Source organism: Colobus angolensis, unplaced genomic scaffold (assembly GCF_000951035.1).
Source record: "Colobus angolensis palliatus isolate OR3802 unplaced genomic scaffold, Cang.pa_1.0 Scaffold186, whole genome shotgun sequence".
Lineage (NCBI taxonomy): Eukaryota > Metazoa > Chordata > Mammalia > Primates > Cercopithecidae > Colobus > Colobus angolensis.
The window spans coordinates 1,110,141-1,137,337 of record NW_012114999.1 but is presented as its reverse complement, the minus strand read 5'-3'; the positions used below and the strand labels follow the sequence as shown (position 1 = coordinate 1,137,337).

At 40.5% G+C, this 27,197-nt stretch overlaps 2 protein-coding genes across 3 annotated transcripts in view; one reads left to right on the top strand and one right to left on the bottom strand.

Annotated features, from left to right (window-relative positions):
- RPAP2 (RNA polymerase II associated protein 2) overlaps nt 1-6,440 on the bottom strand; it is an 88,689-nt gene extending 82,249 nt beyond the window's left edge. Inside the window, exons 1-5 of the mRNA XM_011939975.1 lie at nt 6,239-6,440; nt 5,152-5,197; nt 3,503-3,617; nt 1,067-1,165; nt 791-856 (exon numbers count right to left, since the gene is read on the bottom strand). Coding sequence (XP_011795365.1) covers nt 791-856; nt 1,067-1,165; nt 3,503-3,617; nt 5,152-5,197; nt 6,239-6,311 — 399 coding nt within the window. The 5' untranslated portion in view covers nt 6,312-6,440. The remainder of the gene's footprint in view (nt 1-790; nt 857-1,066; nt 1,166-3,502; nt 3,618-5,151; nt 5,198-6,238) is intronic.
- The window catches only part of GLMN (glomulin, FKBP associated protein), a 62,809-nt gene continuing 42,018 nt past the window's right edge, over nt 6,407-27,197 (top strand). For both annotated transcript variants that reach the window (XM_011939977.1, XM_011939976.1), the window contains exons 1-7: nt 6,407-6,480; nt 7,364-7,432; nt 7,864-7,989; nt 19,889-20,008; nt 21,122-21,230; nt 22,273-22,510; nt 24,844-24,946. In XM_011939977.1, coding sequence (XP_011795367.1) covers nt 7,394-7,432; nt 7,864-7,989; nt 19,889-20,008; nt 21,122-21,230; nt 22,273-22,510; nt 24,844-24,946 — 735 coding nt within the window. In that variant the 5' untranslated portion in view covers nt 6,407-6,480; nt 7,364-7,393. The remainder of the gene's footprint in view (nt 6,481-7,363; nt 7,433-7,863; nt 7,990-19,888; nt 20,009-21,121; nt 21,231-22,272; nt 22,511-24,843; nt 24,947-27,197) is intronic.

The following is a 27,197-nucleotide window of genomic DNA, read 5'->3' as shown; positions in this document are numbered from 1 at the left end:
CTCTGTTGCCCAGGCTGGAGTGCAGTGGCATGATCTTGGCTCACTGTAACCTCTGCCTCCCAGGTTCAAGTGATTCATGTGTCTCAGTTCCCTGAGTAGCTGGGACTACAGGTGTGTACCACCACATTTGGCTGATTTTTGTACTTTACTTTGTAGAGACAGGGTTTTGCCATTGCCCAGGCTGGCCTCCAACTCCTTGAGCTCAGGTAATCTGCCCACCTTGGCCTCCCAAAGTGCTAGGATTACAGGTGTGAGCCACCATGCCCAGCCTCTCCCATAGTGTCTTCAAAAAGAATCTACCTTTTACATTTACGTCTTTAATCTACCTAAAATTGATCTGTGTATACAGACTGAGATAGGCATCAATTTTCATTTATTTCTATTTGCATAACTAATTGTGCCAGTATAATTTATTGAAAAACTCATCCTTTCTCTACTGATCTACAATACTCCTGCTGTCATATATCAAGTGTCTACATATGTGTTTAGTCTGTTACTCTCTATTCTGTTCCATGATTTATTTGCCTAGATTTGTGCCACTATGCACTTTTAACTTTTAAATGTTCAAGTCTTAATTGAAGCTTAAGCAAAACAATTTTTAATACCTTGACTGAAATATTTACAAATAAAACCAAACTTTTAACACCACTATTTTCTAACCAGTAAGATTTTAAACAGTTTCTTTTAGAATCCTATTTAATATCATTAAAAATTAATTGCCATTCCTTATTAGGATAGTGGTTAGTAAAGAAAAAAAATTAACTGCCACAATGAAAGCCTTTAAACTCACCTTTCTTTCAGTAATATCATAGACTTTATTGGTCTTGGTAGAAATTTTATATTTCTGTTTTGGTACCTAAAGAAAAGAAAGTACAGCTTACAAAAGAATCCAAATAATAAACATGAAACTTACGTTATAAGATTAAGTAATCTACATATCATATCATTGGCCAATCCATGCCTTTAGTTCATGACCTTAGGTTTCATTTCTTATTCTTACAACAAAGTATTTTGCTAAATGAAAATGATAAAAGCCTATATTTAAGAAAAAAAATGAGTTACTTACAATTCCCAGCTTCTTCTGACATAAAGGATAACCACAGAGTTTGACAATAGAACGTTCATCCACGACATCGCTGTAGTGAGCAGGTGTAATGAACTTCCCCTAAAATGAAATGAGAGGGTTATTTCCTCCTAGTTTAATAGAAAAGTTCATTTATCAGCTCTGTAAGCCTCATCGATCTTATCTGAAAACACAGGGATAGCAACAGTACCGCCCTCATAAGTTAGAGGTTAGAATTAGAGGAGAAAATAAAGCAAAATCACTTAGAGAAGTGCTCAACATATAGTAAGCATTCAAAAAAAAGTTATTAAAAAAAGTCTGCCACAGTAGTCTTTGCATCTTTGTAGATTATATAGTTAAGTGAAATAATTCTGAGGCATGAGGAAGAAGTGATGCTATAGCTATACACAAGCTAAATGACAACAGTACCTTTTATTTTTAAAAAAATATTATTTAAAAAATTAACGAAATCACAAAGTAATAAAATACAATTTTACCTATTTTTTAAAGCATAATCTTTAACAACAATGTATTTCAAAAGTGTCATTGTGACTCCTGAACAGTTTGTGCAAAATTTTCCCACTTCTGAAAAATCTGTACAGAGTGGTGAGGTGATGGTTATAAGCTAACATCAAATAGTTTCCTATGACATCTTCATGTTCAAATAATCTTGATTCTTGTTCTTAACTTAGAGATCTTTTAACAAGTTTTTCTGTTTTCACAGGGACTGAAATACTTTTTATTGAGAGTGATATAAGTTTTATGTTTCAAACGAAGCATATTTGCTTTTGTCTTTTCTGGTGTCATCGTATATGCCGATACTGATGCAGTTACCTGTGTCAATAAAAATATGAATTGTCATGTTCATATTCCTGTTTAGAAAAAGATCTATGAACTATACTAAGAAGTGTTTTTGTAATAGAAGCTTTGAGTTTTCATTTGCCCTCTTAAGGATTATAAGAATATAAAAGAAATTTCCATTCAAAATTTTAATGTAGTGAAGCTGTTTAAAAATGTTTTTATTCCCAAATTTTTATTTAGACAGGGTCTCACTGTGTTGTCCAGACTGGTCTCAAACTCCTGGGCTCAAGTGATCCTACTGCCTTGGCTTCCCAAAGTGCTGGGATTACAGGCATGAGCCATCCTGCTTGGCCTAAAAAAATTTAATGTGGGCCGGGTGTGGTGGCTCATGCCTGCAAGCCCAGCACTTTGGAAGGCCGAGGCGGACGGATCACGAGATCAGGAGATCGAGACCATCCTGGTTAACACGGTGAAACCCCATCTCTACCAAAAATACAAAAAAATTAGCCGGGCGTGATGGTGGGTTCCTGTAGGTCCAGCTACTCGGGAGGCAGAGGCAGGAGAACGGCATGAACCTGGGAGGCAGAGCTTGCAAAGCTGAGATTGCACCACTGCACTCCAGACTGGGCAACAGATTCCATCTCAAAAAAAAAAAAATTAATTCTCCTGTTTTAAGTCATAAATGATCTGTATTTCAGGTTTTTGAAATATGAAAATTGATGAAATTACATTGACAAAAATAATATTCTTGTTACTTAAAATAATACAACACAGAATATAGAAAACTGGAATTGCAATCATAGAACAAACTGAAGAAAATCAAGTGGTATTAGCAGACTGGTTAAAAGAACTATGACTAAGGGCAAAATATACTTGCTTTTTCTTTTTTTTTTTTCTCCCCCATCCTCATTTTTCTTTTTTTCCATTTATTACTTATTTATTTGTTTCGAGACAGATTCTAGCTCTTGTTGCCCAGGCTGGAGTGCAGTGGCGTGATCTCAGCTCACTGCAACCTCTGCCTCCCGAGTTCAAGTGATTCTCATGCCTCAGCCTCCCAAGCAGCTGGGACTACAGGAACAAGCCACACCTGCCTAATTTTGTATTTTTAGTAGAAATGGGGTTTCACCATGTTGGCTAGGCTGGTACCAAACTCCTGACCTCAAGTGATCCGACCACCTTGGCCTCCCAAAGTGCTGGGATTACAGGCATAAACCATTGTGCCTGGCCTCTTTTTGCTTTTTAATTGACAATAACAATTGTATATATTTGTAGGGTAGTATGTGATGTTTTAACACATGTATATATTACCAAATCAGGCTAATTGACATATCTATCACCTCACATATTTACCCTTTGTGCTGAGAATATTTGAAATCCACTCTTATTAATTTTGAAATATACATTACCTGTCATCACCTTGTTATGTCCTTGTTATTTTTCCTTAGTGCATTTTAAAGTCATTATACAAGGAATGCATGATAGTTGTTTATTTTAAAATGCATGAATTATATAGACTGTTATCTGCATCTAACGACTGAGAACAAATTCAAAGATTTTAATAATGCAAAGAAGTTTCATGTTGCACAGATTTAAAGATGTTATACTACAAAACTAATAATTTGTCAACTTAACACATACACACTCCATTAGGAACTCTTCTGTAATATTCTCTTCTAAAAGCTGTTCAACAATATGTAGAGCTTTTCTTTCAAATTCAATCTTCTTTCTCACAGCTGCTTCTAGTTCTGCTTTCCTAAAATTTGAAAGAGAAAGTTAATCTACTTATAAGCTTCATGTCCAATATTCCATTTTTTAAAATACAACACTAACCTAACTCACTATTTTGCCACTTAAATTTAAACGTATTTAAAAAAATGTTTTTGAATAAAAATATTTATTTCTTTTTAGTTGTAGAGACAAGGTCTCACTACATTGCTTAGACGGGTCTCAAGCTCCTGGCCTCAAGTAATACTCCCACCTCAGCCTCCCAAAGTGCTGGGATCACTGGCATGAGCCACCATATCTGGCCAAATTTCTATTTTCTAATGCTGTTACTTTTGATCCAATACTTTTCAAAAAGGAAACAAGCTACTTTTTGCACTGCACACACAGAAGTCTTTATATACTCTTTGTCTGGTTAATGTCTACTTAACATGCAGGTCTCAGCATAAGGCTTTCCCTGAAAACTCACAACTAACCTCCCTGCCACCCACTTCCAACTAAATTAGACTTGATTATTCCTTCTCCTAACATCACAGCCTTTTCCTTCATAGTGCTTATCACAATTTGTAATTATGTGTTTATGTTAATTAACTAATTATTATTTATTCCTCTGTTCCACTAGACAAGAATTGTGTCTATTCTGTTCACCATATCTTCAGAGCCTAACACAGGTCTGGCATATCTTATACTCAGTAAATAATTTTTGAAAGAATGAGTAAATTAAGACCAAAGTCAATATTAAGATTAATAAGTCTTCACAAAATGAAAATCATAGCTACATATACTTTTAATACCCTTCACATTCTATTCCTCTTCTAAAACTTTGTGTGATATGTGGTAATATCTTGCCTTTTGAGAACCAGAACTAGTACAAGACAGCTTTTTTTTCTTTTTTTGAGACAGAGTCTCACTCTGTTGCCCAGGCTGGAGTGCAGTGGCGCGATCTCAGCTCACTGCAAGCTCCACCTCCTGGGTTCACACCATTCTCCTGCCTCAGCCTACCGAGTAGCTGGGCCTACAGGGGCCCGCCACCACGCCTGGCTAATTTTTTGTATTTTTAGTAGAGATGGAGTTTCACTGTGTTAGCCAGGATGGTCTCGATCTCCTGACCTCGAATTCCACCCGCCTCGGCCTCCCAAAGTGCTGGGATTACAGACATGAGCCACCGTGCCCGGCCAGGACAGCTTTTTGATGAAAATCTGGACTTGATGTAACAAAGAATAGAAAAAGTTTCTTGGAGTAACAGAGAAACTTGGAGAGTGAGTCTCTGGCATATAAAGCAATAAAAGGGGAGTGTACCTGAAGTGGTGAAAAACAAACACCTTCTATAGACACTCACGCCTTCACTAGCAAGCAGTCTGAGTGCTTAGTTTGGTTTTCTTAAAGCCTGGAGTAGAGGAATGTTAACAGTCTATGTGAGAATTTATAGGCCTTCCCAGATCTTTCCCTTCCCTCTCATGATAATTTTCTCTAAAAAAAAAAAGGTAACTATTAGTTTTAAAATTGGTACAAGTAATATGAGATAAGCAGATATGCCAATGTAGTTGTCCATGTAGCTGTCATACCTTTTAGAAGCATCTTCTTGTTTCAAAGTAGTTGTCTGTTTAATACCTACAACAAAAATACAGTCATGTGCCACATAATGACATTTTGTGAACGACGGACAGCATACAGACAGCGGTCTCATAAGACTAAAATACTGCATTTTTACTGTACCTTTTCTATGTTTAGATATACAATTGCCTACAGTACTTAGTACAGTAACATGCTGTGCAGGTTTGCAGCCTGGGAGCAATAGGCTGTATCATATAGCCTAGTGTGTAAGTAGGCTATACCATCTAAGTTTGTGTAAGTGCACTCTGTGATGGTCACACAAGGATGAAATCGCTTAACAACGCATTTCTCAAAATGCATCCCCGCAGTTAAGCTACACATGGTGGCAGTAGGTCAGGCCTATACAAACACATTAGGTACAAGATAGATTCCTACACAAATAACAAACTAGACCAACTTTTCTTCTTTTCCACATATTTTATGTCCAATCGTATGTAAATCAAAATGAAATAGGAAGGGAAAGCAATTGTTTTTGCAAATTGATTACTGTCTAATTTTCTTGGTTAAAACGTATCTCTTTGGGGATTGAATTTTCTTCTGTATCATAATTGCTTAATTAACCATTCCTGAAAATCTGAGATCTGGGGACTTTTTAGGGAAACCTCTCTCTCCGTCTGCCAAACGTCCTCTGTGGGAGAAGAGGGGAGTCCGGCACCTCAAAACCGGGCACCCAAGCAGTCTGGAAAGGAGGACCGGTCCTAGGTTCAAGACCAGGTGCCAACGCTGCCCTAGTCACTTGCCCCAATCCCGGGGACCCCAGGCCTGGGTTCCCGGCACCTCCACTGTACTTTCTCTCAGAGGCTGGGGCCACGGCCCGCGCGAGGGAAATCCTGCAACACTGGCGTAAAGGGGTGAGGGCCGGCCAGGAGATCTTTCGCAGGGGGAGCGGACGGCGGTGGGAAGCTTTCGGCCTTCTCTACCTGGGAGAACCCCTCCCCTGAAGCAGCCTTTCAGGAGCGCCCGCGCGCTTCGGTCTAGAACTGGAGATCGGGGTCCAGCTTTCAGGGTCCCAAAGTGGGAAGACATCCTTGCTCCTACCTGCGGCTTTTCGAGAGCGGCGAGGAATCCCGGCCTTGCGGCCGGCAGAACCCGACCCAGTACAGTCCGCCATGGGGGAGAGTAGTCTGCGGGACCGGGACTAGCTCCGGCGTCTTGTCCCGAGGCCCCGCCTTCCTACGCGTAGCGCGAGGCGGACCCCGCTGGCGTGGGGCGGGGCCAGAAGAGCGGGCTAAGTGGCCGGAGGAGGTGGCGGCGGCTGGGGGAGGCGAGAGATCTGGCCGGTAAGTGGAGTCGTGGAGAGGTTCGGGGTGGCCAGGGCTAGCGGTTGGCCGTGAGCCGCGGTGGACTTGGTGCCGCGGGCCGACTAGGCCACGCGAGGTGGTGGAGCCTGCACATCTAGGCGAGCAGGAATCGGAAGACATGGCTTCCTCTGATGCCGCCCGCACGCGCGCTGGGGTGTTATTCGCCTTATAGCGCGCTGCGCTGAGAACCGGGCTGACCCGCGCCCCTACTGAGGGTTTGGGGCCGAGCCTTGCCTCCGGGAGAAGCGATGGTCTTCTCCGGAAGGCCGCCGTTGCCTTGTCTCCGTGTGATACAGTGATTTCCCTAGCTGGATTGATCACTTTGGGTACTGCAACTCCTAGGGAGAAATGGGATGGAGGGCATCTGAATCTTCATCCCCTATAGATAAGCTTGTGTTGCACCCCAATTTTTATGAGGTGAGACATTAAAAAATCCCCTAATGATTAGAAATTTGATTTCAGGTCCACCTTTTGGAATTTTTTTTTCATAAAAGAAGTACTTTGCTTTTTAAAAGCCCTTTAGCTCGTATTTGCCTTGCCTCTTGGGAGTGCTCGAGAGTTTTTTCTTTTTTTCCTTCAAAATAGCTTTCAAAACTATGCTCCTAGAAAACTTAAAAGATGCAATAAGGGCTTATAAAAAAACACTTTATTTTCTTAGACAAACATACTAAGATTCAGTAATAACATTTCAACCTTAGAGCTTTACATTTTCTCCTAGCATGCTATTGGACCAAAAAACACAACAACAAAAACTTTCCATTTTCTTTATTGTATTTACTAATAATTTATCACACTGAAACATAACTTTTGAATACTTAAATGTAATATCACGGATATTTAATAGTGTGTTTTGTATTTGTAGATTTTAGCTTCGAAACTGGGAGAAATAGGAATGGCTGTAGAGGAACTTCAGTCTATAATAAAGAGATGTGTAAGTATTTTTTTAATTTTTGTAAAATTAAATACCTTTCAAAATATGGGAAGGGCACAGATGGTTTTTAATTATATTTGTGGTCACTCAAATTGTTTATCTTCTTTAATCCTTGCTTTTTTTGACCTGTAAAGAACGTGAGTGGGGGAGGCAGATTGGATTATTTCTCCAGGTGACGTGCTTATCTAAATAACCTTTTACATTTTAATCCTGATCCTCTTCATAGGTTTCACTGGTACAGTAGATTTCAAGGTCATTTATTAAAGTATTTATTAGGGTAATCCTAATTTTGATACATGTGTTATTTACGTTACATTTATCTCGAATTTAAACAGATTTCCTTTTTTCATAGATAAATCAAGAAGTTACTGTATTTAATTTTTATTTGCATACACATTTGTTCTTTTGTTTTTTGGGGTTTTTTTTGCCAGCAAATCCTAGAAGAGCAAGACTTTAAAGAAGAGGATTTTGGCCTATTTCAGTTAGCTGGGCAAAGATGCATAGAAGAAGGGCACATAGACCAGCTATTAGAAATTATTCGAAATGAAAAGAACAAGGTACGTACAATCTTGGTGTTTACTTTTCAGTTTTGGGAAGAGAATAATCACATGATGCTATTCATCCAGTCATTTATCCATCAAACATTTAAGAATCTACTTAAATTTTCACTGTGGGGAACTGAAGACAAAAAAAGAATTAGAAATATTCAGGTCGGGCGTAGTGGCTCACGCTTGTAATCCCAGCACTGTGGGAGGCCGAGGCAGGCAGATCACTTTAGTCCAGGAGTTTGAGACTAGCCCGGGCAACAGAGTAAGGCCATCTCAGAAAAAAAGAAAAGAAACAGTCATATACTTGAAGGTACTTACAATCTGGTCAAACAGATAAACATGTAAACAACTAACAATAATGAGGCAAAATAAAATAAGTGCTATAGTTGAAGTAAAGAGTTTTTAGAAGAAACAGAATGACTTCTGGTTTAGGGAGTCCAAAAATGGTGTTCGGGTTATTAATTTACATTGAAAAATATACATATCAAGCAGGCTAAATATTCATTTTGGGTGATCAGCCCATTCTCCTCCAGCCAAATGTGTATAGAAAACCAAATTTTAATTAAAACAGTATTTTATGTGCTTAGAATCAGAACAGGAGGAAAGCTATATGTCATTATGCTAGCCAGTATCATCCAGTTACAATAGTTTGAGAAGTCATCCTCTACAATAGAAAAGGATCTTATTTGTGAATCAGGAATAACTTTTTCCTGGGACGCTGTGTTGGCAACACCCTGCCAAATTTTGTGTCTCTGGGTGCTCCTTATAAGGAAGACTGCTACGGTTTGGTTCTGTGTCCCACCCAGATCTCACCTTGAATCATCATAATCCCTGTGTGTCAAGGGTGGGACCAGGTGGAGGTGATTGAATCAAGGGGGTGGTTTCCCACATGCTTCTCATCATAGTGAGTGAGTTCTCACGAGGTCTGATGGTTTTATAACCATCTGGCATTTCACCTGTTGGCACTCAGCCCCTCTCCTGCTGCCCTGTGAAGAGGTGCCTTCCGCCACGGTGGTAAGTTTCCTGAGGCCTCCCTAGCCATGTGGAACTGCATGTCAGTTAAACCTCTTTTCTTTCTAAATTACCCAGGCTTAGGTATTTTTTCATAGAAGCAGCGTGAGAACAGACTAATACAAAGACCATCTTCTTTCTAGGTACACACTCTTTCTTCATTTGCAGTGCTACTTATTTATTAGAAGTTTTCTTTCTTGATATCACAGTGTAGTCGTGTTGACCTGTGTTTCTCTCCAGGGCATCTCCTAAAACTTTTTAATCATACATTATTATAGCATCTCTTAGTAGTTCAAATGGCTTATACCCTTCTTATTTTTTATTAAAATAATTAGGAGATTTTATTGTTTTTAATATATGTTTATGATAACTTTGTAACCCCCAATATAATAAATTTTTTGTTTTTTAAACTCTTGATTTTTTTCTAATTGCGTTCTCAGAGGATAACCTTCAAAAGTACTTAGCTTTTAGCTAATAATTAAAAAATTAATAACAATGAATATTTATTGAGTATTTACATGTACCAGATGCTGTCTTTAGTCCTTTACATTTATTAACTTAATTAGTCTCTCCAAAACAGAAAGTAGGTATTCATTTTGACTGAAAGGTTAAATGACTTGCCCAAAAGTAAGTCAGCTTTTATGTAACATCCAAGATTCAGACCTGTGTAGCATGGTTTTGGAGCTCCTAACTCCTCTGCTGTACCACTGGTTAGTGCTGTATGGCGTATGATTTTAGGGTAGAATACAGGGGATTGATTGATTGAGAGGGTGAGGCATCAAAAATGACTGGGTTTCTAGCCTCTAAGAGGATAACATATGATATCGAACAGAAAAAGGCAGCCTAAGTAGAGGGAAAAGTTTACTGAAGGAACAAGTGATTTGACTTTTAGAAATTTTGAGTTTAAGTACAGCAGTCAATTGGAAAATAGGGTTTTGAGCTCAGTAGATATAGAAATTAAGATGTAGATCTCTGAGACATATCTGTGAGACTTTATGTAAAGATTGGGTAATTGAAGCATTGAGGGGTGAAAAAAAAACAATTTACCTGAGTTCACAGAAAAGGGGCCGAAGAGAAGAGGCCCAAGATCCCATCTTGAGGAATTTAAGAAACAGGTAGAGAGAAGAGGCCTACCAAGGAGATGAGGATCAGCACCACATCTATGAGGCAGAAGGAAAAGGGAAGTATAAACAAAGTATTTTTCAGGCATTGCATGCCTCAGTGTTTTATTTTTAGCATGCTTCTGAATAGCTAATGGGATAGATTTAAACATTGTGAGGCTTAGTCTTAATAGTTTGAGAATCACCTTTGCAATATGTAGTCAGCTAAATGCAATTTAGATACTGATAAGACAATGTTCAAAACTGACTACAGGCCAGGCACAGTGGTTCACGACTATAATCCCAGCACTTTGGGAGGCCGAGGCGGGTGGATCACCTGAGGGTCAGGAGTTTGAGACCAGCCTGGCCAACATGGTGAAACCCTGTCTCCACTAAAAATGCAAGAATTAGTCAGGTGTGATGGCGCGTCCCTGTAATCCCAGCTACTCAGGAGACTGAGATAGGAGAATTGCTTGAACCCGGGAGGCGGAGACTGCAGTGAGCCAAGATCGTACCACTGCACTCCGGCCCGGGAAACAGAGTGAGACCCATCTCAACAACAACAAAAAACTGACTACAATTTAATTTTCTTGCCAGGTGAAAAATCTTATCAAAATTGACCAAGATTTACTATTATCTTCAACTGTAAGAGTGAATTGGGTGTTGCACACCAACGTGGCATATATATGTAACAAACCTGCACGTTGTGCACATGTATCCTAGAACTTAAAGTATAAAAAAGTCCACTAAATATTAAAAAAAAAGTGAATTAAAGAAAGAAAAGATTTGCTATTTACTGCTTTGTGAGAGACCATTCACATACTATTTATTACAGTATATTGTAATTGTATTGTTAATCTCAATTTATAAATTAAACTTTGTTACAGATATGCATGTATAGTATTTATATATAGCATTTGGTACTATTCATGGTTTCAGGCATCCACTGGGTGTCTTGGAATGTAATCCCTGCAGGTAAGTGGGGAGACTACTGTATCCTAAGCTCTATTTTTATTTTACAAGACTGGGGTCAGTATGAGGTATTATAGGTGTCATTTTGTCTTCTTCCTAGATCAGCTTCCTAGAATTTAAAAAAAATTCTAATTTTTCTGGGTACATAGAAGGCATATATATTGATGGGTACATGAGATGTTTTGATACAGACATGCAATGTGTAATAAGCACATCATGGAGAATGGGGTATCCATCCCCTCAAGCATTTATCCTTTGTGTTACAAACAATTCAATTACACTCAGTTACTTTAAAATGTACAGTTATTAACTATAGTCACCCTATTGTGCTATCAAATAGTAGGTCTTACTCATTACTGATAACTATTTTTTTTTTTTGGTACCCGTTAGCCATCTTCCCTGCCTCCCACTACTCTTTTCAGCCTCTAGTAACCATCCTTCTACTCTCTGTGTCCGTGAGTTCAGTTGTATGGTTTTTTCACATCCCACAAAAAAGTGAGAACATTCAATGTTTTTCTGTGCCTGACTTCTTTCACTTAACATAATGGTCTACAGTCCCATCCATGTTATTGCAAATGACAAGTTGTCATTCTTTTATATGGCCGAATAGTATGCCATTGTGTATACGTACCACATTTTCTTTATCCATTCATTTGTTCATGGACACTTAGGTTGCTTCCAAATCTGAGATATTGTAAACAGTGCTGCCATGAATATGGGAGTGCAAATGTCTCTTCAATATAGTGATTTCCTTTCTTTTGGGTATATACCCAGCAGTGGGATTGCTGGATCATATGGTAGCTCTATTTTTGTATTTTTTGAGGAACTGCCAAACTGTTCTCATTAATGGTTGTACTAATTCACATTCCCACCAACAATTTATGAGGGTTTCCTTTTCTCCACATCCTTGCCAGCATTTGTTACTGACTGTCTTTTGGATATAAGCCATTTTAACTGGGGTGAGATGATATCCCACTGTAGTTTTGATTTGCTTTTCTCTGATGATCATGATGCACACCTTTTCATATGCTTGTTTGCAATTTGTATGCCTTCTTTCGGGGAATGTCTATTCAAATCTTTTGCCAATTTTTTTATTGGATTATTAGATTTTTTCCCTTAGTGTTGTTTGAGCTTCTTTTCTATTCTGGTTATTCGTCCCGTGTCAGATGGGTTAGATCTGCTTTTTCTTTATTTATATATTGTTTTGAGATAGGGTCTGTCTCTGTCACCCAGGCTGGTTTGCAGAGGTGTGATCACAGCTCACTGCTACCTCTGCCTCCCAGGCTCAGGCCATCCTCCCACTCATCCTCCCAAGTAGCTGAAACTACAGACGCGTGCCACCAGACCCAGCTAATTTTTGTATTTTGTAGACAGGGTTTGACCATGTTGCCCAGGCTGCTCAGGTGATCCGCCCACCTCAGCCTCCCAAAGTGTTGGGATTACAGGCATGAGCCACCATGCTTTAAAAAAAAAAAAAAAGAAAAAAAAAAAGACTGGGCGCGGTGGCTCATGCCTTTAATCCCAGCACTTTGGGAGGCCAAGGTGGGTGGATCATGCAGTCAGGAGATCCAGACCATCCTGGCTAGCACGGTGAAACCCCATCTCTACTGAAAAAAAAAATACAAAAAATTAGCTGGGCCTGGTGGCGGGCACGTGTAGTCCCAGCTAGTCAGGAGGCTGAGGCAGGAGAATGATGTGAACCCAGGAGGCAGAGCTTGCAGTGAGCTGAGATAGCGCCACTGCACTCCAGCCTGGGCAATAGAGCAAGACTCAGTCTCAAAATAAATAAATAAATAAATAAATAATTAACTTTAAAAAATAGAGACAGGGTCTCACTAGGTTGCCCAGGCTGGTCTCAAACTCCTGGGCTCAAGTGATCCTCCTGCCTCAGCCTCCCAAAGTGCTGGGATTAGCAACTTGAGCCACTGCACCCAGTCAGCCACCGTGCTTTTAAAGAAGGACTCTAGAATGTAAACTCTAGGAGTGATCTTATCCAGTGTGTTCCTCACTTTATTTCTAATCCCTAGAATATTGTAGTGTAGGCTTGGTAAATACTGATGAGTTAAAGTACAAAGCAGGCCAGAGAAGTGGAATACATTGTTGATGTCACTCACGTGCGTGTGAAGAGACCACCAAACAGGCTTTGTGTGAGCAATAAAGCTTTTTAATCACCTGGGTGCAGGCGGGTTGAGTCCGAAAAGGGGAGATGGGGTGGGGCCGTTTTATAGGATTTGTGTAGTTAAAGGAAAATTACAGTCAAAGGGGGTTGTTCTCTGGCAGGCAGGGGTGGGGGTCACAAGGTGCTCAGTGGGGGAGCTTTTGAGGCAGGATGTGCCAGGAAAAGGAATTTCACAAGATGTCATCAGTTCAGTCAGGAACAGGCCATTTTCACTTCTTTTGTGGTGGAATGTCTTCAGTTAAGGCAGAAACCAGCCATCTGGATGTGTCCGTGGTGGCTTAGCTTTGGCTCAGAGGCCTGACATTCCTGTCTTCTTATATTAATAAGAAAAATAAAACAAAATAGTGTTGAAGTGTTGGGGTGGTGAAAATTTTTGTGGGGTGGTATGGAGAGATAATGGGTGATGCTTCTCAGGGCTGCTTCAAGCGGGATTAGGGGTGGCATGGGAACCTAGAGTGGCAGAGATTAAGCTGAAGGAAGATTTTGTGGTAAGAGGCAATATTGTGGGGCTGTTAGAAGGAGGATTTGTCGTATGGAATGATTGGTGATGGCCTGGATGCGTTTTTGTATGAATTGAAAAACTAAACGGAAAACAAAAGGTCCGAATAAGGGAAGGAGAAAAACAGGTATTAAGGGACTAAGAAATGGGATGACCCAGGACATCCAATTAGAGAGTGCCCAAGGAGGTTCAGCATAGCCCTGCCAGCAAAGATTATTTATTTACTTTAAGAGGCAGTTAAGAGTGGGGGATAGCAGCAGGAGATACCAGCTGTGATGGCTTGGAGAAACAGTGTAAACGAGCAGTGTAAACAAGAGCCGGGTATTTAGGAGTAGTTGAGAACGGCGAATAGGAGTATGACTAGACAGAAGATAGTAGGGATGACCAGTTTTTTGGGGCACAGTGCAAGTTGGTCTGGTGTCTGGAATGAGACTGGAGCCTAATAAAAAGAAGCGTCTATACAGGAGCTTAAATGGGCTGTACCCGGTAGCATTCCAAGGACAGGCCCGAATTCTGAGAAGGCAAGTGGTAAAAGTATTGTCCAGTCCTTTTTAAGTTGGTGGCTGAGCTTGGTGAGGTGTGTTTTTAAAAGACCATTAGTCCGTTCTACCTTTCTTGAAGATTGAGGACTGTAAGGGGTATGAAGGTCCCACTGAATACCAAGAGCCTGAGAAACTGCTTGGGTGATTTGACTAGTAAAGGCCGGTCCATTATCAGACTATATAGAGGGGGGAAGGCTAAACCGAGGAATTATGTCTGACAGAAGGGAAGAAATGACCACGGTGGCCTTTTCAGACCCTGTGGGAAAGACCTCTACCTATCCAGTGAAAGTGTCTACCCAGACCAAGTGGTATTTTAATTTCCTGACTCCAGGCATGTGAGTAAAGTCAATTTGCCAGTCCTGGGTGCGGGCAAATCCCTAAGCTTGATGTGTAGGAAAGGGAGGGGGCCTGAACAATCCCTGAAGGGTAATAGAATAGCAGATGGAACACTGAGAAGTGATTTCCTTGAGGATAGATTTCCACAATGGAAAGGAAATGAGAGTTCTAAGAGGCAGGCTAGCGGCTTGTAACCTACATGGAAGAGGTTATGAAATGACGACAGAATAGAATGGGCCTGTGAGGCTGGAAGGAGATATTTTCTTTCGTCTAAGAACCATTTGCCTTATGTGGGAAGAGATTGATAGGTGGAAGTTTCAGTGGGGGAGTAGGTGGGAATGACCAATGTGAAGGAGAAAAACTGACCCTGAGGGACAGAAGTTGGAACGCTAGCTGCTTTTTTTAACTAACCCATCAACATAAGCATTGTCCTGAGCAATGGGATCTGATGCCTTTTTGATGGCCCTTGCAGTGAATGACTCCAGCTTCCTTTGGAAGTAAAGCGACTTTGAGAAGCGTTTTTATTAAAGACGTGTTAATGATGGAGGACCCTTGAATAGTGAGGAAATCTCTTTCAGCACATATAACAGCATGGTGGTGCAGGATGTGGAAGGCGTATTTAGAGTCAGTATAAATATTGACGCGTAGTCCTTTTGCAAGAGTGAGGGCCCGAGTTAAGGCAACTAGTTCAGCTTGCTGAGAGGTAGTGGAGGGTGGCAGAGCAGTAGCCTCAATGATAGATGTGGAAGATACCATAGCATAGCCTGTCTTTGCTGGTGAGTGGCGATTAGGCCTGGTGGAACTGCCATCAATAAACCAAAGGTGATCAGGGTGAGGAACAGGAAAGAAGGAAATATGCGGAAATGGAGTGAATGTCAGGTGGATCAGAGAGATACAGTCATGGGGGTCAGGTGTGGTATCAGGAATAATGTGGGAGGTCGGATTGAAGTCCAGGCCAGAAACAATTGTAATTGTGGGAGACTCAACAAAGAGTGAGTATAGCTGAAGGAGCCGGGGAGCAGAAAGTATATGTGTCAGGTGGGAGGACGAAAATAGATTTTGGAAGTTATGAGAACTGTAGAGTGAGTTGAGCACGGTTTGTGATTTTTAGGGCCTCTAAAAGTATTAAAGGAGCGGCAGCCACTGCATGCAGACGTGATGAGAGCTCGGCTAAAACAGTAAGGTCAAGTTATTTGGACAGAAAGGCTACAGGACGCAGTCCTGGCTCTTGTGTAAGAATTCTGACCCCACTAACTATGCCTAGGAAGGAAAGGAGTTGTTTTGTAGAAGGGATTGGGGTTTGGGAGATTAGCCGGACATGATCAGCGGAGAGAGCACGTGTGTTTTTATGAGAATTATGCCGAGATAGGTAACAGATGAGGAAGAAATTTGGGCTTGACTGAAGTAATGGGGGCTGTCTGTGAAGCCTTGCGGCAGTACAGCCCAGGTAATTTGCTGAGCCTGATGGATGTCAGGGTCAGTCCAAGTGGAAGCGAAGAGAGGCTGGGATGAAGGGTGCAAAGGAATATAAAGAAAGCATGTTTGAGATCCAGAACAGAATACTGGGTTGTGGAGGGAGGTATTGAGGATAGGAGAATATATGGGTTTGGCACTATGGGGTGGAGAGGCAAGACAATTTGGTTGATAAGGCGCAGATCCTGAACTAACCTGTAAGACTTGTCTGGGTCTAGGACAGGTAAAACGGGGGAATTGTAAGAAGAGTTTATAGGCTTTAAAAGGCCGTGCTCTAACAGTTGAGTGATAACAGGCTTTAATTCTTTCAAAGTGTGCTGTGGGGTGGGATCAATATCAATGGCATTGAGCAGGGTAAGGGTGATTAGGTTTTAATGGGATGGTAAGGGGTGCATGATCAGTCGCCAAGGAGGGAATAGAGACATCCTATACTTGTGGGTTAAGGTGGGGGGATACGAGAGGAGGATGCAAAGGAGGCTTTGAACTGGGGAAAACAGCATCACTGAGGTGTGGCTGTAGTCCAGGAACAGTCAGGGAAGCAGATAATTTAGTTAAAATGTCTCGACCTAATAAGGGAGCTGGGCAGGTGGGGATAACTAAAAAGGAGTGCATAAAAGAATGTTGTCTAAGTTGGCACCAGAGTTGGGGAGTTTTAGGAGGTGTAGAAACCTGGCCGTCAATACCCACAACAGTTATGGAGGCAAGGGAAACAGGCCTTTGAAAAGAAGGTAATGTGGAGTGGGTAGCCTTCGTACTGGTTAAGAAGGGGATGGACTTACCCTCCACTGTGAGAGTTACCTAAAGCATCTGTGATGGTCCAGGAGGCTTCCAAGGTGATTGGGCAGCGTCAGTCTTTAGCCGCTAAGCCAAGAAGATCTGGGAAGGAGTCAGAGAGCGTTGGGCCAGAGTTCTAGGGGCTCTGGGAGTGGCTCCCAGGCGAGTCGAACACTCCAATTTTCTGTGGGTTCCCATAGATGGGACACGGCTTAGGAGGAATCCTGGGCTGCAGACATTCCTTGGCCCAGTGGCCAGATTTCCAGCACTTGTAGCAAGCTTCTGGGGGAGGCGGTCCTGGAGGAATGACTGGCTGCTGCAATTCAGGCATTTGGAAGTTGTTGTGTGCTGGAGATGTGGCTGGGGTTTGTCTCACAGTGGAGGCAAGGAATTGCAACTCAGAAATACGTTGCTACTACTTGGCTGCCTTTATTATTATACACCTTGAAGGCAAGGTTAATTAAGTCCTGTTGTGGGGTTTGAGGGCCGGAATCTAATTTTTGGAGTTTTATTTAATGTCGGGAACGGATTGGATAATAAAATGTATATTGAGAATAAGACAGCCTTTTGACATTTTAGGGTCTAGGGCTGTAAAGCATCTCAGGGTTGCTGCCAAACAAGCCGTGAACTGGGCTGGGTTTTTCGTATTTGATGAAAAAGAGCCTAAACGCTAACTGATTTGGGAGAGGTCGGATAAAGAAAAAGGAACATTAACCTTGACTATGTCTTTAGCTCTAGTCACCTTTTTAAGAGGAAATAGCTGGGCAGGTGGGGAGGGCTAGTCGTGGAACAAAACTAAGCCAGACCGGGTGTGAGGAGGGGAGGTGATAAAAGGATTATAGGGTGGGGAGCGGAGGCTGAGGAAAAATTGGGACCCAGCTCGGCCTGCGAGGAGAGGAGCGGTCAGATGGGTCTGTAGAAAAGGAAGATTAGAAAGACTCAGCGATGCTTGGGGTTGGGACTGAGGGAAGAGGCGGGAGGGAAAGAAGGAAGATTTGCAACGAGTTGCATTGGAAACAGAGACTAGGGAGGGACCGATGTGTAAAAGAATGCCTGGATGTCAGGCACCTCAGACTGTTTGCCCATTTTACGACAAGAATTATATAGATCTTTTAGGATGGAAAAATCAAAAGTGCCGTTTTCTTGCTATTTGGAACTACTGTCGAGTTTGTATCGGGGTCAGGTGGCATTGTAGAAGAAAATAAGGTGTTTAGGTTTAGGTCAGGTGTGAGTTGAAGAGGTTTTAAGTTCTTGAGAACACCGGCTAAGGGAGAAGAAGGAGGAATGGAGGGTGGAATGTTGCCCATAGTGAAGGAGGCAAGCCCAGAGAAAAGAGAGTAGAGACATGGAGAGAAGGAGTGGGGGGTGCTTGCCCCCCCCCAGAAAAGTGGAGAAGGGGTAGAGAAACGGAGATAAGGGGTCGGGGGGTTCTTGCCCTCCAGAAAAGCGGAGAAGGGGTAGAGACACAGAGATAAGGGGTCGGAGGGTTCTTGACCCCCAGAAAAGCAGAGAAGGGGTGGAGACACGGAGAGAAGGGGTTGGGGGGTTCTTGCCCCCGAGAAAAGCAGTACTTGCTGCTAAGGGTGAAGGACCAAGGCAGGCGTCCCTGTTTGGTCAGACATCTCTGAAATGTGGGTGAATAATCAGGCAGGCGACCCCGTGTGATTAAACAACAGGGGAAGACTGTCTTCCCAAGTCCGTGACCAGTGCCTGAGTTTTGGATCCACACATAAAACGCGTCTCCTCTGTCTCTACCAGAAATGGAAAGGAACTGAAATTAAGAGAAGGGAAAGATTGAAGTGTGGTGCCAAGATTGAAAGGAGAAAGAGGTTGAGGGATAGTGAGAGAGGTTGGAGAAGAGAGTAAAAAGAGGCAGCTTACCGGATTTAAAATTGGTGAGCTGTTCTTGGGCTGGTCTGTCTGAGGACCTGAGGTCGTAGGTGGATCTTTCTCACAGAGCAAAGAGCAGGAGGACAGGGGATTGATCTCCCGAAGGAGGTCCCCTGATCCGAGTCATGGCACCAAAATGTCACTGGCGTCCGTGTGAAGAGACCACCAAACAGGCTTTGTGTGAGCAATAAAGCTTTTTAATCACCCGGGTGCAGGCGGGCTGAGTCCGAAAAGAGTCAGCGGAGGGAGATAGGGGTGGGGCCGTTTTATAGGATTTGGGTAGGTAGAAGAAAAAATTACAGTCAAAGGGGGTGCTCTGGCAGGCCGGGGTGGGGGTCACAAGGTGCTCAGTGGGGGAGCTTTTGAGGCAGGATGTGCCAGGAAAAGGAATTTCACAAGGCAACGTCATCAGTTCAGGCAGGAACAGGCCATTTTCACTTCTTCCGTGGTGGAATGTCATCAGTTAAGGCAGGAACCGGCCATCTGGATGTGTACATGCAGGTCACAGGGGATATGATGGCTTAGCTTTGGCTCAGAGGCCTGACAGTTGATACTTTTGAAAATCAGTGGTTTTGATAATGAATGTGAATTAGTAATTATAAAGATAAACTTTCACTTGTGTGGTAAGCATTCTGAAATATCTTTGAACATAGAAGCCACTTGTATGTAGGAGAGAAAGTTAATGAAGTCGTATTGCTTCTTTTTATATAAATTACAATGATTATATTTAGATACTCCAAGGAACTTTAAAAGGTACATGAGCATTGGCTGGATTTCTTTATGAATAAGGGGAGAAAAATTCTCTGTGGAAGTTAAGTACCTGTATTCAGCAAATTAAGTCTCTTTTTGGAAATAGAGGCACTAGTTAAATCTTGGGAAACTTCAATTTGCCTGATAAAAAGTAAAGACCCTGTTGCCTTTCCTCAGTGAACATATTAAAAACTATCTATTTAAAAATGTTGGTATCTGTCAGCAGCCAACCCTGGAAAGTCTGTGGTGAAATGTCATAGGCCTCACTTGTCAGTCATCTTCCTGTTTCAGAGACAATTCTGAGCTCTTCCAAGATGGGAAAGCACACTGCAAGAGTCCTATAGATGGCAGTGTTTGCTTTACTCTGAAAATGTCTTTCCAGGTCATCATCAAGAATATGGGCTGGAATCTCATTGGTCCTGTTGTTCGATGCCTTTTGTGTAAAGATAAAGAGGATGCTAAAAGAAAAGTTTATTTTTTGATCTTTGATTTATTAGTAAAGGTAAGTTAACAAGGTTCTCTTAGTCATAACACACAGCAGTATTTTATAGTTCCCTTTAATGTTTATTGTTTGGTAAGAAAGCTTTCGGTTCCTGAAAGTACATGCAGAAAGGAACTTGTTGGAGAAAAGACTCAGTCTTATTGATTGGATAGGCAGTTCCATTTCAGGATTTCCCAAATTCTCTGGATAAAAGAATTTTCTAACCTCATATTAACTTCATATCAGACCCATTGATTCAGCATCTCCAGGGAGAGACCTGGGAAGCTATATTTTAACAAATAACTTTTTGTATAGATGTGGAATACAAGGTTTAGAGAGGTAGTTCAAGGTCACATTTATCTTTTGGCAACATTAGAACTAGAATTAAAGTCTCAGTCCTCTTCCTTTGTGGTATGTTCCCTAAAAGAAAATCGAAAGCCTAGAATACAAGTGATTAAAATGAAAGTAGGAATAGGGGTAGAACACAGATCAGTTGTGACTAACAACCTTAGAAAGAGACCCTTGGTAAAAGGCTGGTAGAGTTTAAAGGCAGTATATGATGGCTAAGAAAGAAAAATTCTGAGAAAAAGGATGTTATAAGAAACTGCTTAGTGATCAGTGTAAATATATCCAAGTATATATTTGGAAGGAGAGCTCCGTCTGTATGAGTTATTGACTAAGGGAGCTGGGAGCTTTTAAAAAAAGCCAGTCAAGTGAGATGATAAGATATTGACAGTCAGAAAGCAATGCAAAGTTTCACCTGTTCAAAAAATACAGAAGCGATTCCGGACTAGTCTAAATAGGCTTGCAGCGTGGGATTGAAAGGTCCCACCTGCTGGAGCCCCTGGGAATTTATTAAGGCAATTTCAAGTAGACAGGTGAAGCGCAAAGGAAACCTGAGCTTAAAGATCCATTGACTTCTTGCTGCTTTTTAGTTTTATAGTTACTTGACCATCACAGATTCTGTGTTTTGCTAGTGCTTTTTTTTTAAACAATTGTATAAATAATTTTAATGTTAAGCAAAAACATAATTGTATAATATTTTTTGTCAATATATGTCTTCTTAAAAATAGTAATAATGTGGCTTTAAATACAACTTGTATTAAACAGGTTCAATTGTGAATATTTTTATAGTTATGCAGTCCAAAGGAATTATTGTTGGGTTTGCTTGAACTGATTGAAGAGCCCTCTGGAAAACAGATATCCCAAAGTATTCTTCTTTTGCTTCAGCCATTACAAACAGGTAATGAGAATTTTGATATCAGAGTACTTCTTGTTGTATCTTTAAGTGCCTTGATGGTTACCCCAAAATGTCAGTACTATACCAAAGTTTACAGCTAATTAGCGAGTACTCTGCTTAAACAAATAATAGCAATGCCAATGTGAATTCTGCTGCTCATGGAAAGATTATAGTATCTGGCCAGAGTGGGTACCCAGTAAATATTCTGTTGAATGTCATACTATTTTTCATGTGCTATATTGAAACCTATACCTTTTTGCCTAACCTTCCTATCTGCTGCTTAAATCTAGAATTTTCTCCCGAAACATATTTCAAGGATTACCTCTGTGGTGTCTGCATTACTAAATCTGATAGCATTATGGTAGTCCAGAAGAGTATCAGGCAGGGCATTGCTCAGCCTCTGCTTTGGGAGGTGGATTGGGCGTAGCAAAGGTACTGCTGAAGAATGAAACGAGGAGATATGGAATGATAAGGCTCCATGGCTGAGTGCAGTAACAATATTGGTAGGTAATGGGTCTTGGCAACTGAGGCAGACAGTATCCATGGGAAGAGGTTATTTTTCATTTTAGGAAATTCATTTATCTCACAATCTGATAGAGGGACCTGAAATCAGAAATTATATTTGTTTTAAATATGAATGCCTACCAGCTTCATACCACCTATAATATTCTGTCTTCTAGGGGAAAAAAAATCTAATAATACCACCTCCTATTTGTATAGTGCTTTACAGTTTACAATACACTCTCATATTTTGTGCTTATAACACCAAAAAACATGGAAAGAACATGTTTCTGTCTTAAGTACATAGCCTGTTACACATAGTCTGTTATAAACATAACCTAAACAACATTTCATGGCAAGATGCTGTGTTATTTTATGCACAACTAAGAATAAAAAACACTGCCAGTTAGACTGTGATGTGTCATCTTGATTTCAAGAGCTGTTAAAATATGGGAGGAGGCGGTGTCTTGTAATTCCACATTTGCCGAATTTATTGTCCCATGTTTAGCATACTTGATGAGCGACAACTTGATCTCTGTTCTAGTGATTCAGAAACTTCATAACAAGGCATATTCAGTTGGATTAGCATTGTCTACCCTTTGGAATCAGCTATCTCTTCTTCCTGTTCCATACTCAAAAGAACAAATACAAATGGATGACTATGGCCTTTGTCAGTGTTGCAAGGCCTTAATAGAGTTCACTAAGCCTTTTGTGGAAGAAGTCGTTGATAACAAAGAAAACTCACTGGAAAATGAAAAGTTAAAGGATGAGTTACTGAAATTGTAAGTATAATTTTAAGAACATCTCACAATGGACTTAAGTAATTGATAGTTATTTTATGTTTCTTCACCTTGTTTGACATGTAAATAGAAATCTAGTTTCAGATTTTGAATTTTAGAAGAATGTAGGGTTCAACTGATACAGCATGGGAACTTGAGACATTTATATTTAAAAAAATTATAGGCCGGGTGTAGTGGCTCACACATGTAATCCCATCACTTTGGGAGACTGACATGAGAGGATTGTTTGGGGCCAGGAGTTTGAGATCAGCCTTGGCAACATAGCGAGACCCCCATCTCTACAAAAAAATATTTAAAAATTAGCTGGATGTAGTGGCGTATACCTGTAGTGCTACTACTTGGGAGGCTGAGGCTAGAGGATGGGTTGAATCCAGGAATGTGAGGCTGCAGTGAATGATGATCGGCCACTGTACTCCAGCCTGGGCAACAGAGCAAGACCCTGTCTTTAAAAAACTAATTAATAAAATAATTATAAAACCAAAATCCATTCATTTACTTTATATTCTTTGTATTGCCTTTATTCATCATAGTAAGTGAATAGTGAAAGTGGGGGAAATACATACATGTAGCTCAGGGTGAGTGTGGGAAATAGATACATGTAGCTCTGTGGAGAAATTGTGTTTTATTCTTTCAGAGAAAGCAGCAGAAGGACCACCAGACAGAACATCCAGCTTGACCACAAAAATAGTAGTAGAGTATCCACCCAACAGCATTCCCTCCATGGGTGCTATAGACTAAACATGTACTGTTCAATATGGCTGTAGCATGTGACATATGGCTGGTCAAAATTCAGATGTACTTTAAGTATAAAATATCCCCTGGGATTTTGAAGACTTGTTATTTAAACACACACACACACACACACACACACACACACACACACACACAGTAAAATACCTCAATAATTTTTATACTGATAACGTGAAATGACAATATTTCAGATATATTGGGTTAAGATAAATTATTAAAATCATCTCTCCCATTCTTACTACTTTTTTCATATGTCTACTAAAAGATCTTATATATGGGGCTATGTTATATTTCTATTGGACACTGATAGACTAGATTATTTAATTACATGGACCAGTAATTTTTAAATTTTGACTACTTGGAGGCTGACGCAGGAGGATCACTTGAGGCCAGGAGTTCAAGACCAGCTTGGGCAACACAGCAAGACCTCGTCTCTAAAAAATAGAATATAAAATAATATTTTAATTTTGGAGACATACTATTTTTAGCTTTCTACTTGTCAAGACATTTTAAAAAAATTAACAGCCAGACCTGGTGGCTCACGCCTGTAATCCTAACACTTTGGGAGGCCAAGGTGGGAGATTGCTTGAGCTCAGGAGTTTGAGACCAGCCTGGGCAGCATAGTGAGACCCTGTCTCTACAAAAAATAAAAAAGTTAGCTGGGCACAGTGTTGTGTGCCTGTAGTCCAAGCTACTTGGGAGGCTGCGGCAGGAGGATCCTTTGGGCCCAGGAGTTTGAGGTTACAGTACGCTATTATTATGCCACTGCATTCCAGCCTGGGTGACAGAGACCCTATCTCAAAAAAAAAGTTTTTTGCCATTTATAAAATCCATTATTTCATGAAAGGAAAGGTATTTTAACTAAAGAAATAGGAAAGGCTTAATCACAGAATAAAGTTCCGTTTTCTAAATAAAACAAATAGAGCTGTGTGAAAAAATGTATTTCCTGATTTTTTCTTTGAACTAATGAAAACAACATCGTAGACTAGCACCGGCCCTCAAACATTCAGAATTCAGTGGGATAATTCAGATGTAGAAGTCAGTCTTAGCATGTTGTCTCCCAAGGTGTTCTCATGTTCTCCCCATTACTAGTACGAACGACGTTACATCAACAGTTTTATAGAACATTAAGTTATTGATGCTTGTGCTGATATATACTTGTGCTGATATAACAGAATACCTAAGACTGGGTGATTTATAATGAATGAAATTCATTGGTTCACAGTTCTGGAGGCTGGGAAGTCTACAATTAAGGCGCTAGCATCTGGCAAGGGCCTTATAGCTGTGTCATAATGTGGCTGAAGGTAAAAGGGCAAAAGGCAAAAGTGGGCTGAACTTGCCCTTTTACAAGAGCATTAATCTCATGCATGAGAGTGGAGCCCCCTTGGCCTAATTCCCACCTCTTTATGGCAGTTAAATTTCAACATGAGTTTTGGAGAGGAGAGTCATTCAAACCAGAGCAGTGCTTATGTTATTTTTCAAGTAAAATTAACTTAGATTTGAAGAACTAGGGATTTTATACTTGGAAGTGTTGATTTCATAGTTACCTATTTCTTATGCCTTAGTTGTTTCAAAAGCTTGAAATGCCCTTTGCTGACAGCACAATTCCTTGAACAGTCTGAAGAAGGTGGAAATGATCCTTTCAGGTATTTTGCATCAGAAATAATAGTAAGTACAGCTAATTTAATCTGCTATAATCTCAAATGTTATCCCACTATATTCTCAATACTGCACATGTAAATTGATACATTCATTAATAAAGAAATATGTATTTTTTGTAGAACACATAAACAAAAGATGGAAAATAAAACAGCAATAATTTTATTATCCAAAGATAAATATTGATATCCTCCAGGCTTTTTTCTTATATACTTATTTATAATAATACATATATATAAAATTTTCAAAGATTATATATGTACTCTTATAATCTGCGTTTTTCCTCTTCAACAGTATATTATGAATATTTTTCCATTGGCTTAATAGCGTCCTATGGTATGGACTTAGTATAATGTATTTCACCTATGCCATATAGTTCAACATTTGGATTTTTTTTTTTTTTTTTTTTGAGACGGAGTCTCGCTCTGTCGCCCAGGCTGGAGTGCAGTGGCCAGATCTCAGCTCACTGCAAGCTCTGCCTCCCGGGTTTACGCCATTCTCCTGCCTCAGCCTCCCGAGCAGCTGGGACTACAGGCGCCCGCCACTTCGCCCGACTAGTTTTTTGTATTTTTTTTAGTAGAGACGGGGTTTCACCGTGTTAGCCAGGATGGTCTCGATCTCCTGACCTCGTGATCCGCCCGTCTCGGCCTCCCAAAGTGCTGGGATTACAGGCTTGAGCCACCGTGCCCGGCCTAACATTTGGATTGTTACTAATTTTTCATTATTGTAGGACAACTCCAACTTTCTTTTTTTAACCGTTAAGTCTATTATAAGTAACCTAGTAACTAAATTTTTGCATACTTTTAAAATTATTTCCTTAAATTCCTAGAGTGGAAGTTCCATGCCCCATGATATTTTCAAAATAGCTCCATATATAAGTAAATTTTATTTTAAAAGCAATTTGGCTGTATGCATCAATAGTATTTTAAAAGGTACTCAGATTCTGTATTAGAGAAATAATCTGAAATATTAAAAAATGTATTTTAAGTTGATGTTTATGAATTTCAAAAGAGCAGTCCATGTGGCTGTGTAGTTTTCTTCAGCCATGTTCAGCTACATGAGTGCAGGTACAGCATACGAGTAACATTTGGTTTAATTACGGTGAGGTTTTGAGAACCTCGCCCCTCTTGTAGAGAGCAAGAGGGGGGCAAGGGATTGAGCATGTATATCAGGTGATTTTTTTTTTCAGTTATATAAGTTCTAGATTACACGTGCACAGCGTGCAGGTTTGTTATGTAGGTATACATGTGCCATGTTTATTTGCTGTACCCATCAACTCATCATTTACATTAGATATTTCTCCTAATGCTATCCCTCCCCCAGGCCCCCATGTCCCAACTGGCCCTGGTGTGTGATGTTCCCCACCCTGTGTCCATGTGTTCTCTCCTACCTATGAGTAAGAACATGCCGTGTTTGGTTTTCTGTTCTTGTGATAGTTTGCTTAGAATGATGGTTTCCAGCTTCATCCATGTCCCTGCAAAGGACATGAACTCATCCTTTTTTATGGCTACATAGTATTTCATTGTGTATATGTGCCACATTTTCTTAATCCAGTCTATCATTGATGGACATTTGGGTTGGTTCGAAGTCTTTGCTGTTGTGAATAGTGCCACAAGAAACACATGTGCATGTGTCTTTATTGTAGAATGATTTATAATCCTTTGGGTATATGCCCAGTAATGGGATAGCTGGGTCAAATGGTATTTCTAGTTCTAGATCCTTGAGGAATCGCCACACTGTCTTCCACAATGGTTGAACTAATTTACACTCCCACCAACAGTGTAAAAGCATTCCTATTTCTCCACATCCTCTCCAGCACCTGTTGTTTCCTGACTTTTTAATGATTGCCATTCTAACTGGCATGAGATGGTATCTCATTGTGGTTTTCATTTGCGTTTTTCCAATGACCAGTGATGATGAGCATTTTTTTATGTCTGTTGGCTGCATAAATATCTTCTTTTGAGAAGTGTCTGTTCATATCCTTTGTCCACTTTTTGATGGGGCTGTTGTTTTTTTCTTATAAATTTAAGTTTCTTGTAGATTCTGGATATTAGCCCTTTGTCAGATGGATAGATTGCACAAATTTTCTCCCATTTTGTGCGTTGCCTGCTCACTCTGATGATAGTTTATTTTGCTGTGCAGAAGCTCTTTAGTTTAATTAGATATTTGTCTATTTTGGCTTTTGTTGCCATTGCTTTTGGTGTTTTAGTCATGAAGTCTTTGCCCATGCCTATGTTCTGAATGGTATTGCCTAGGTTTT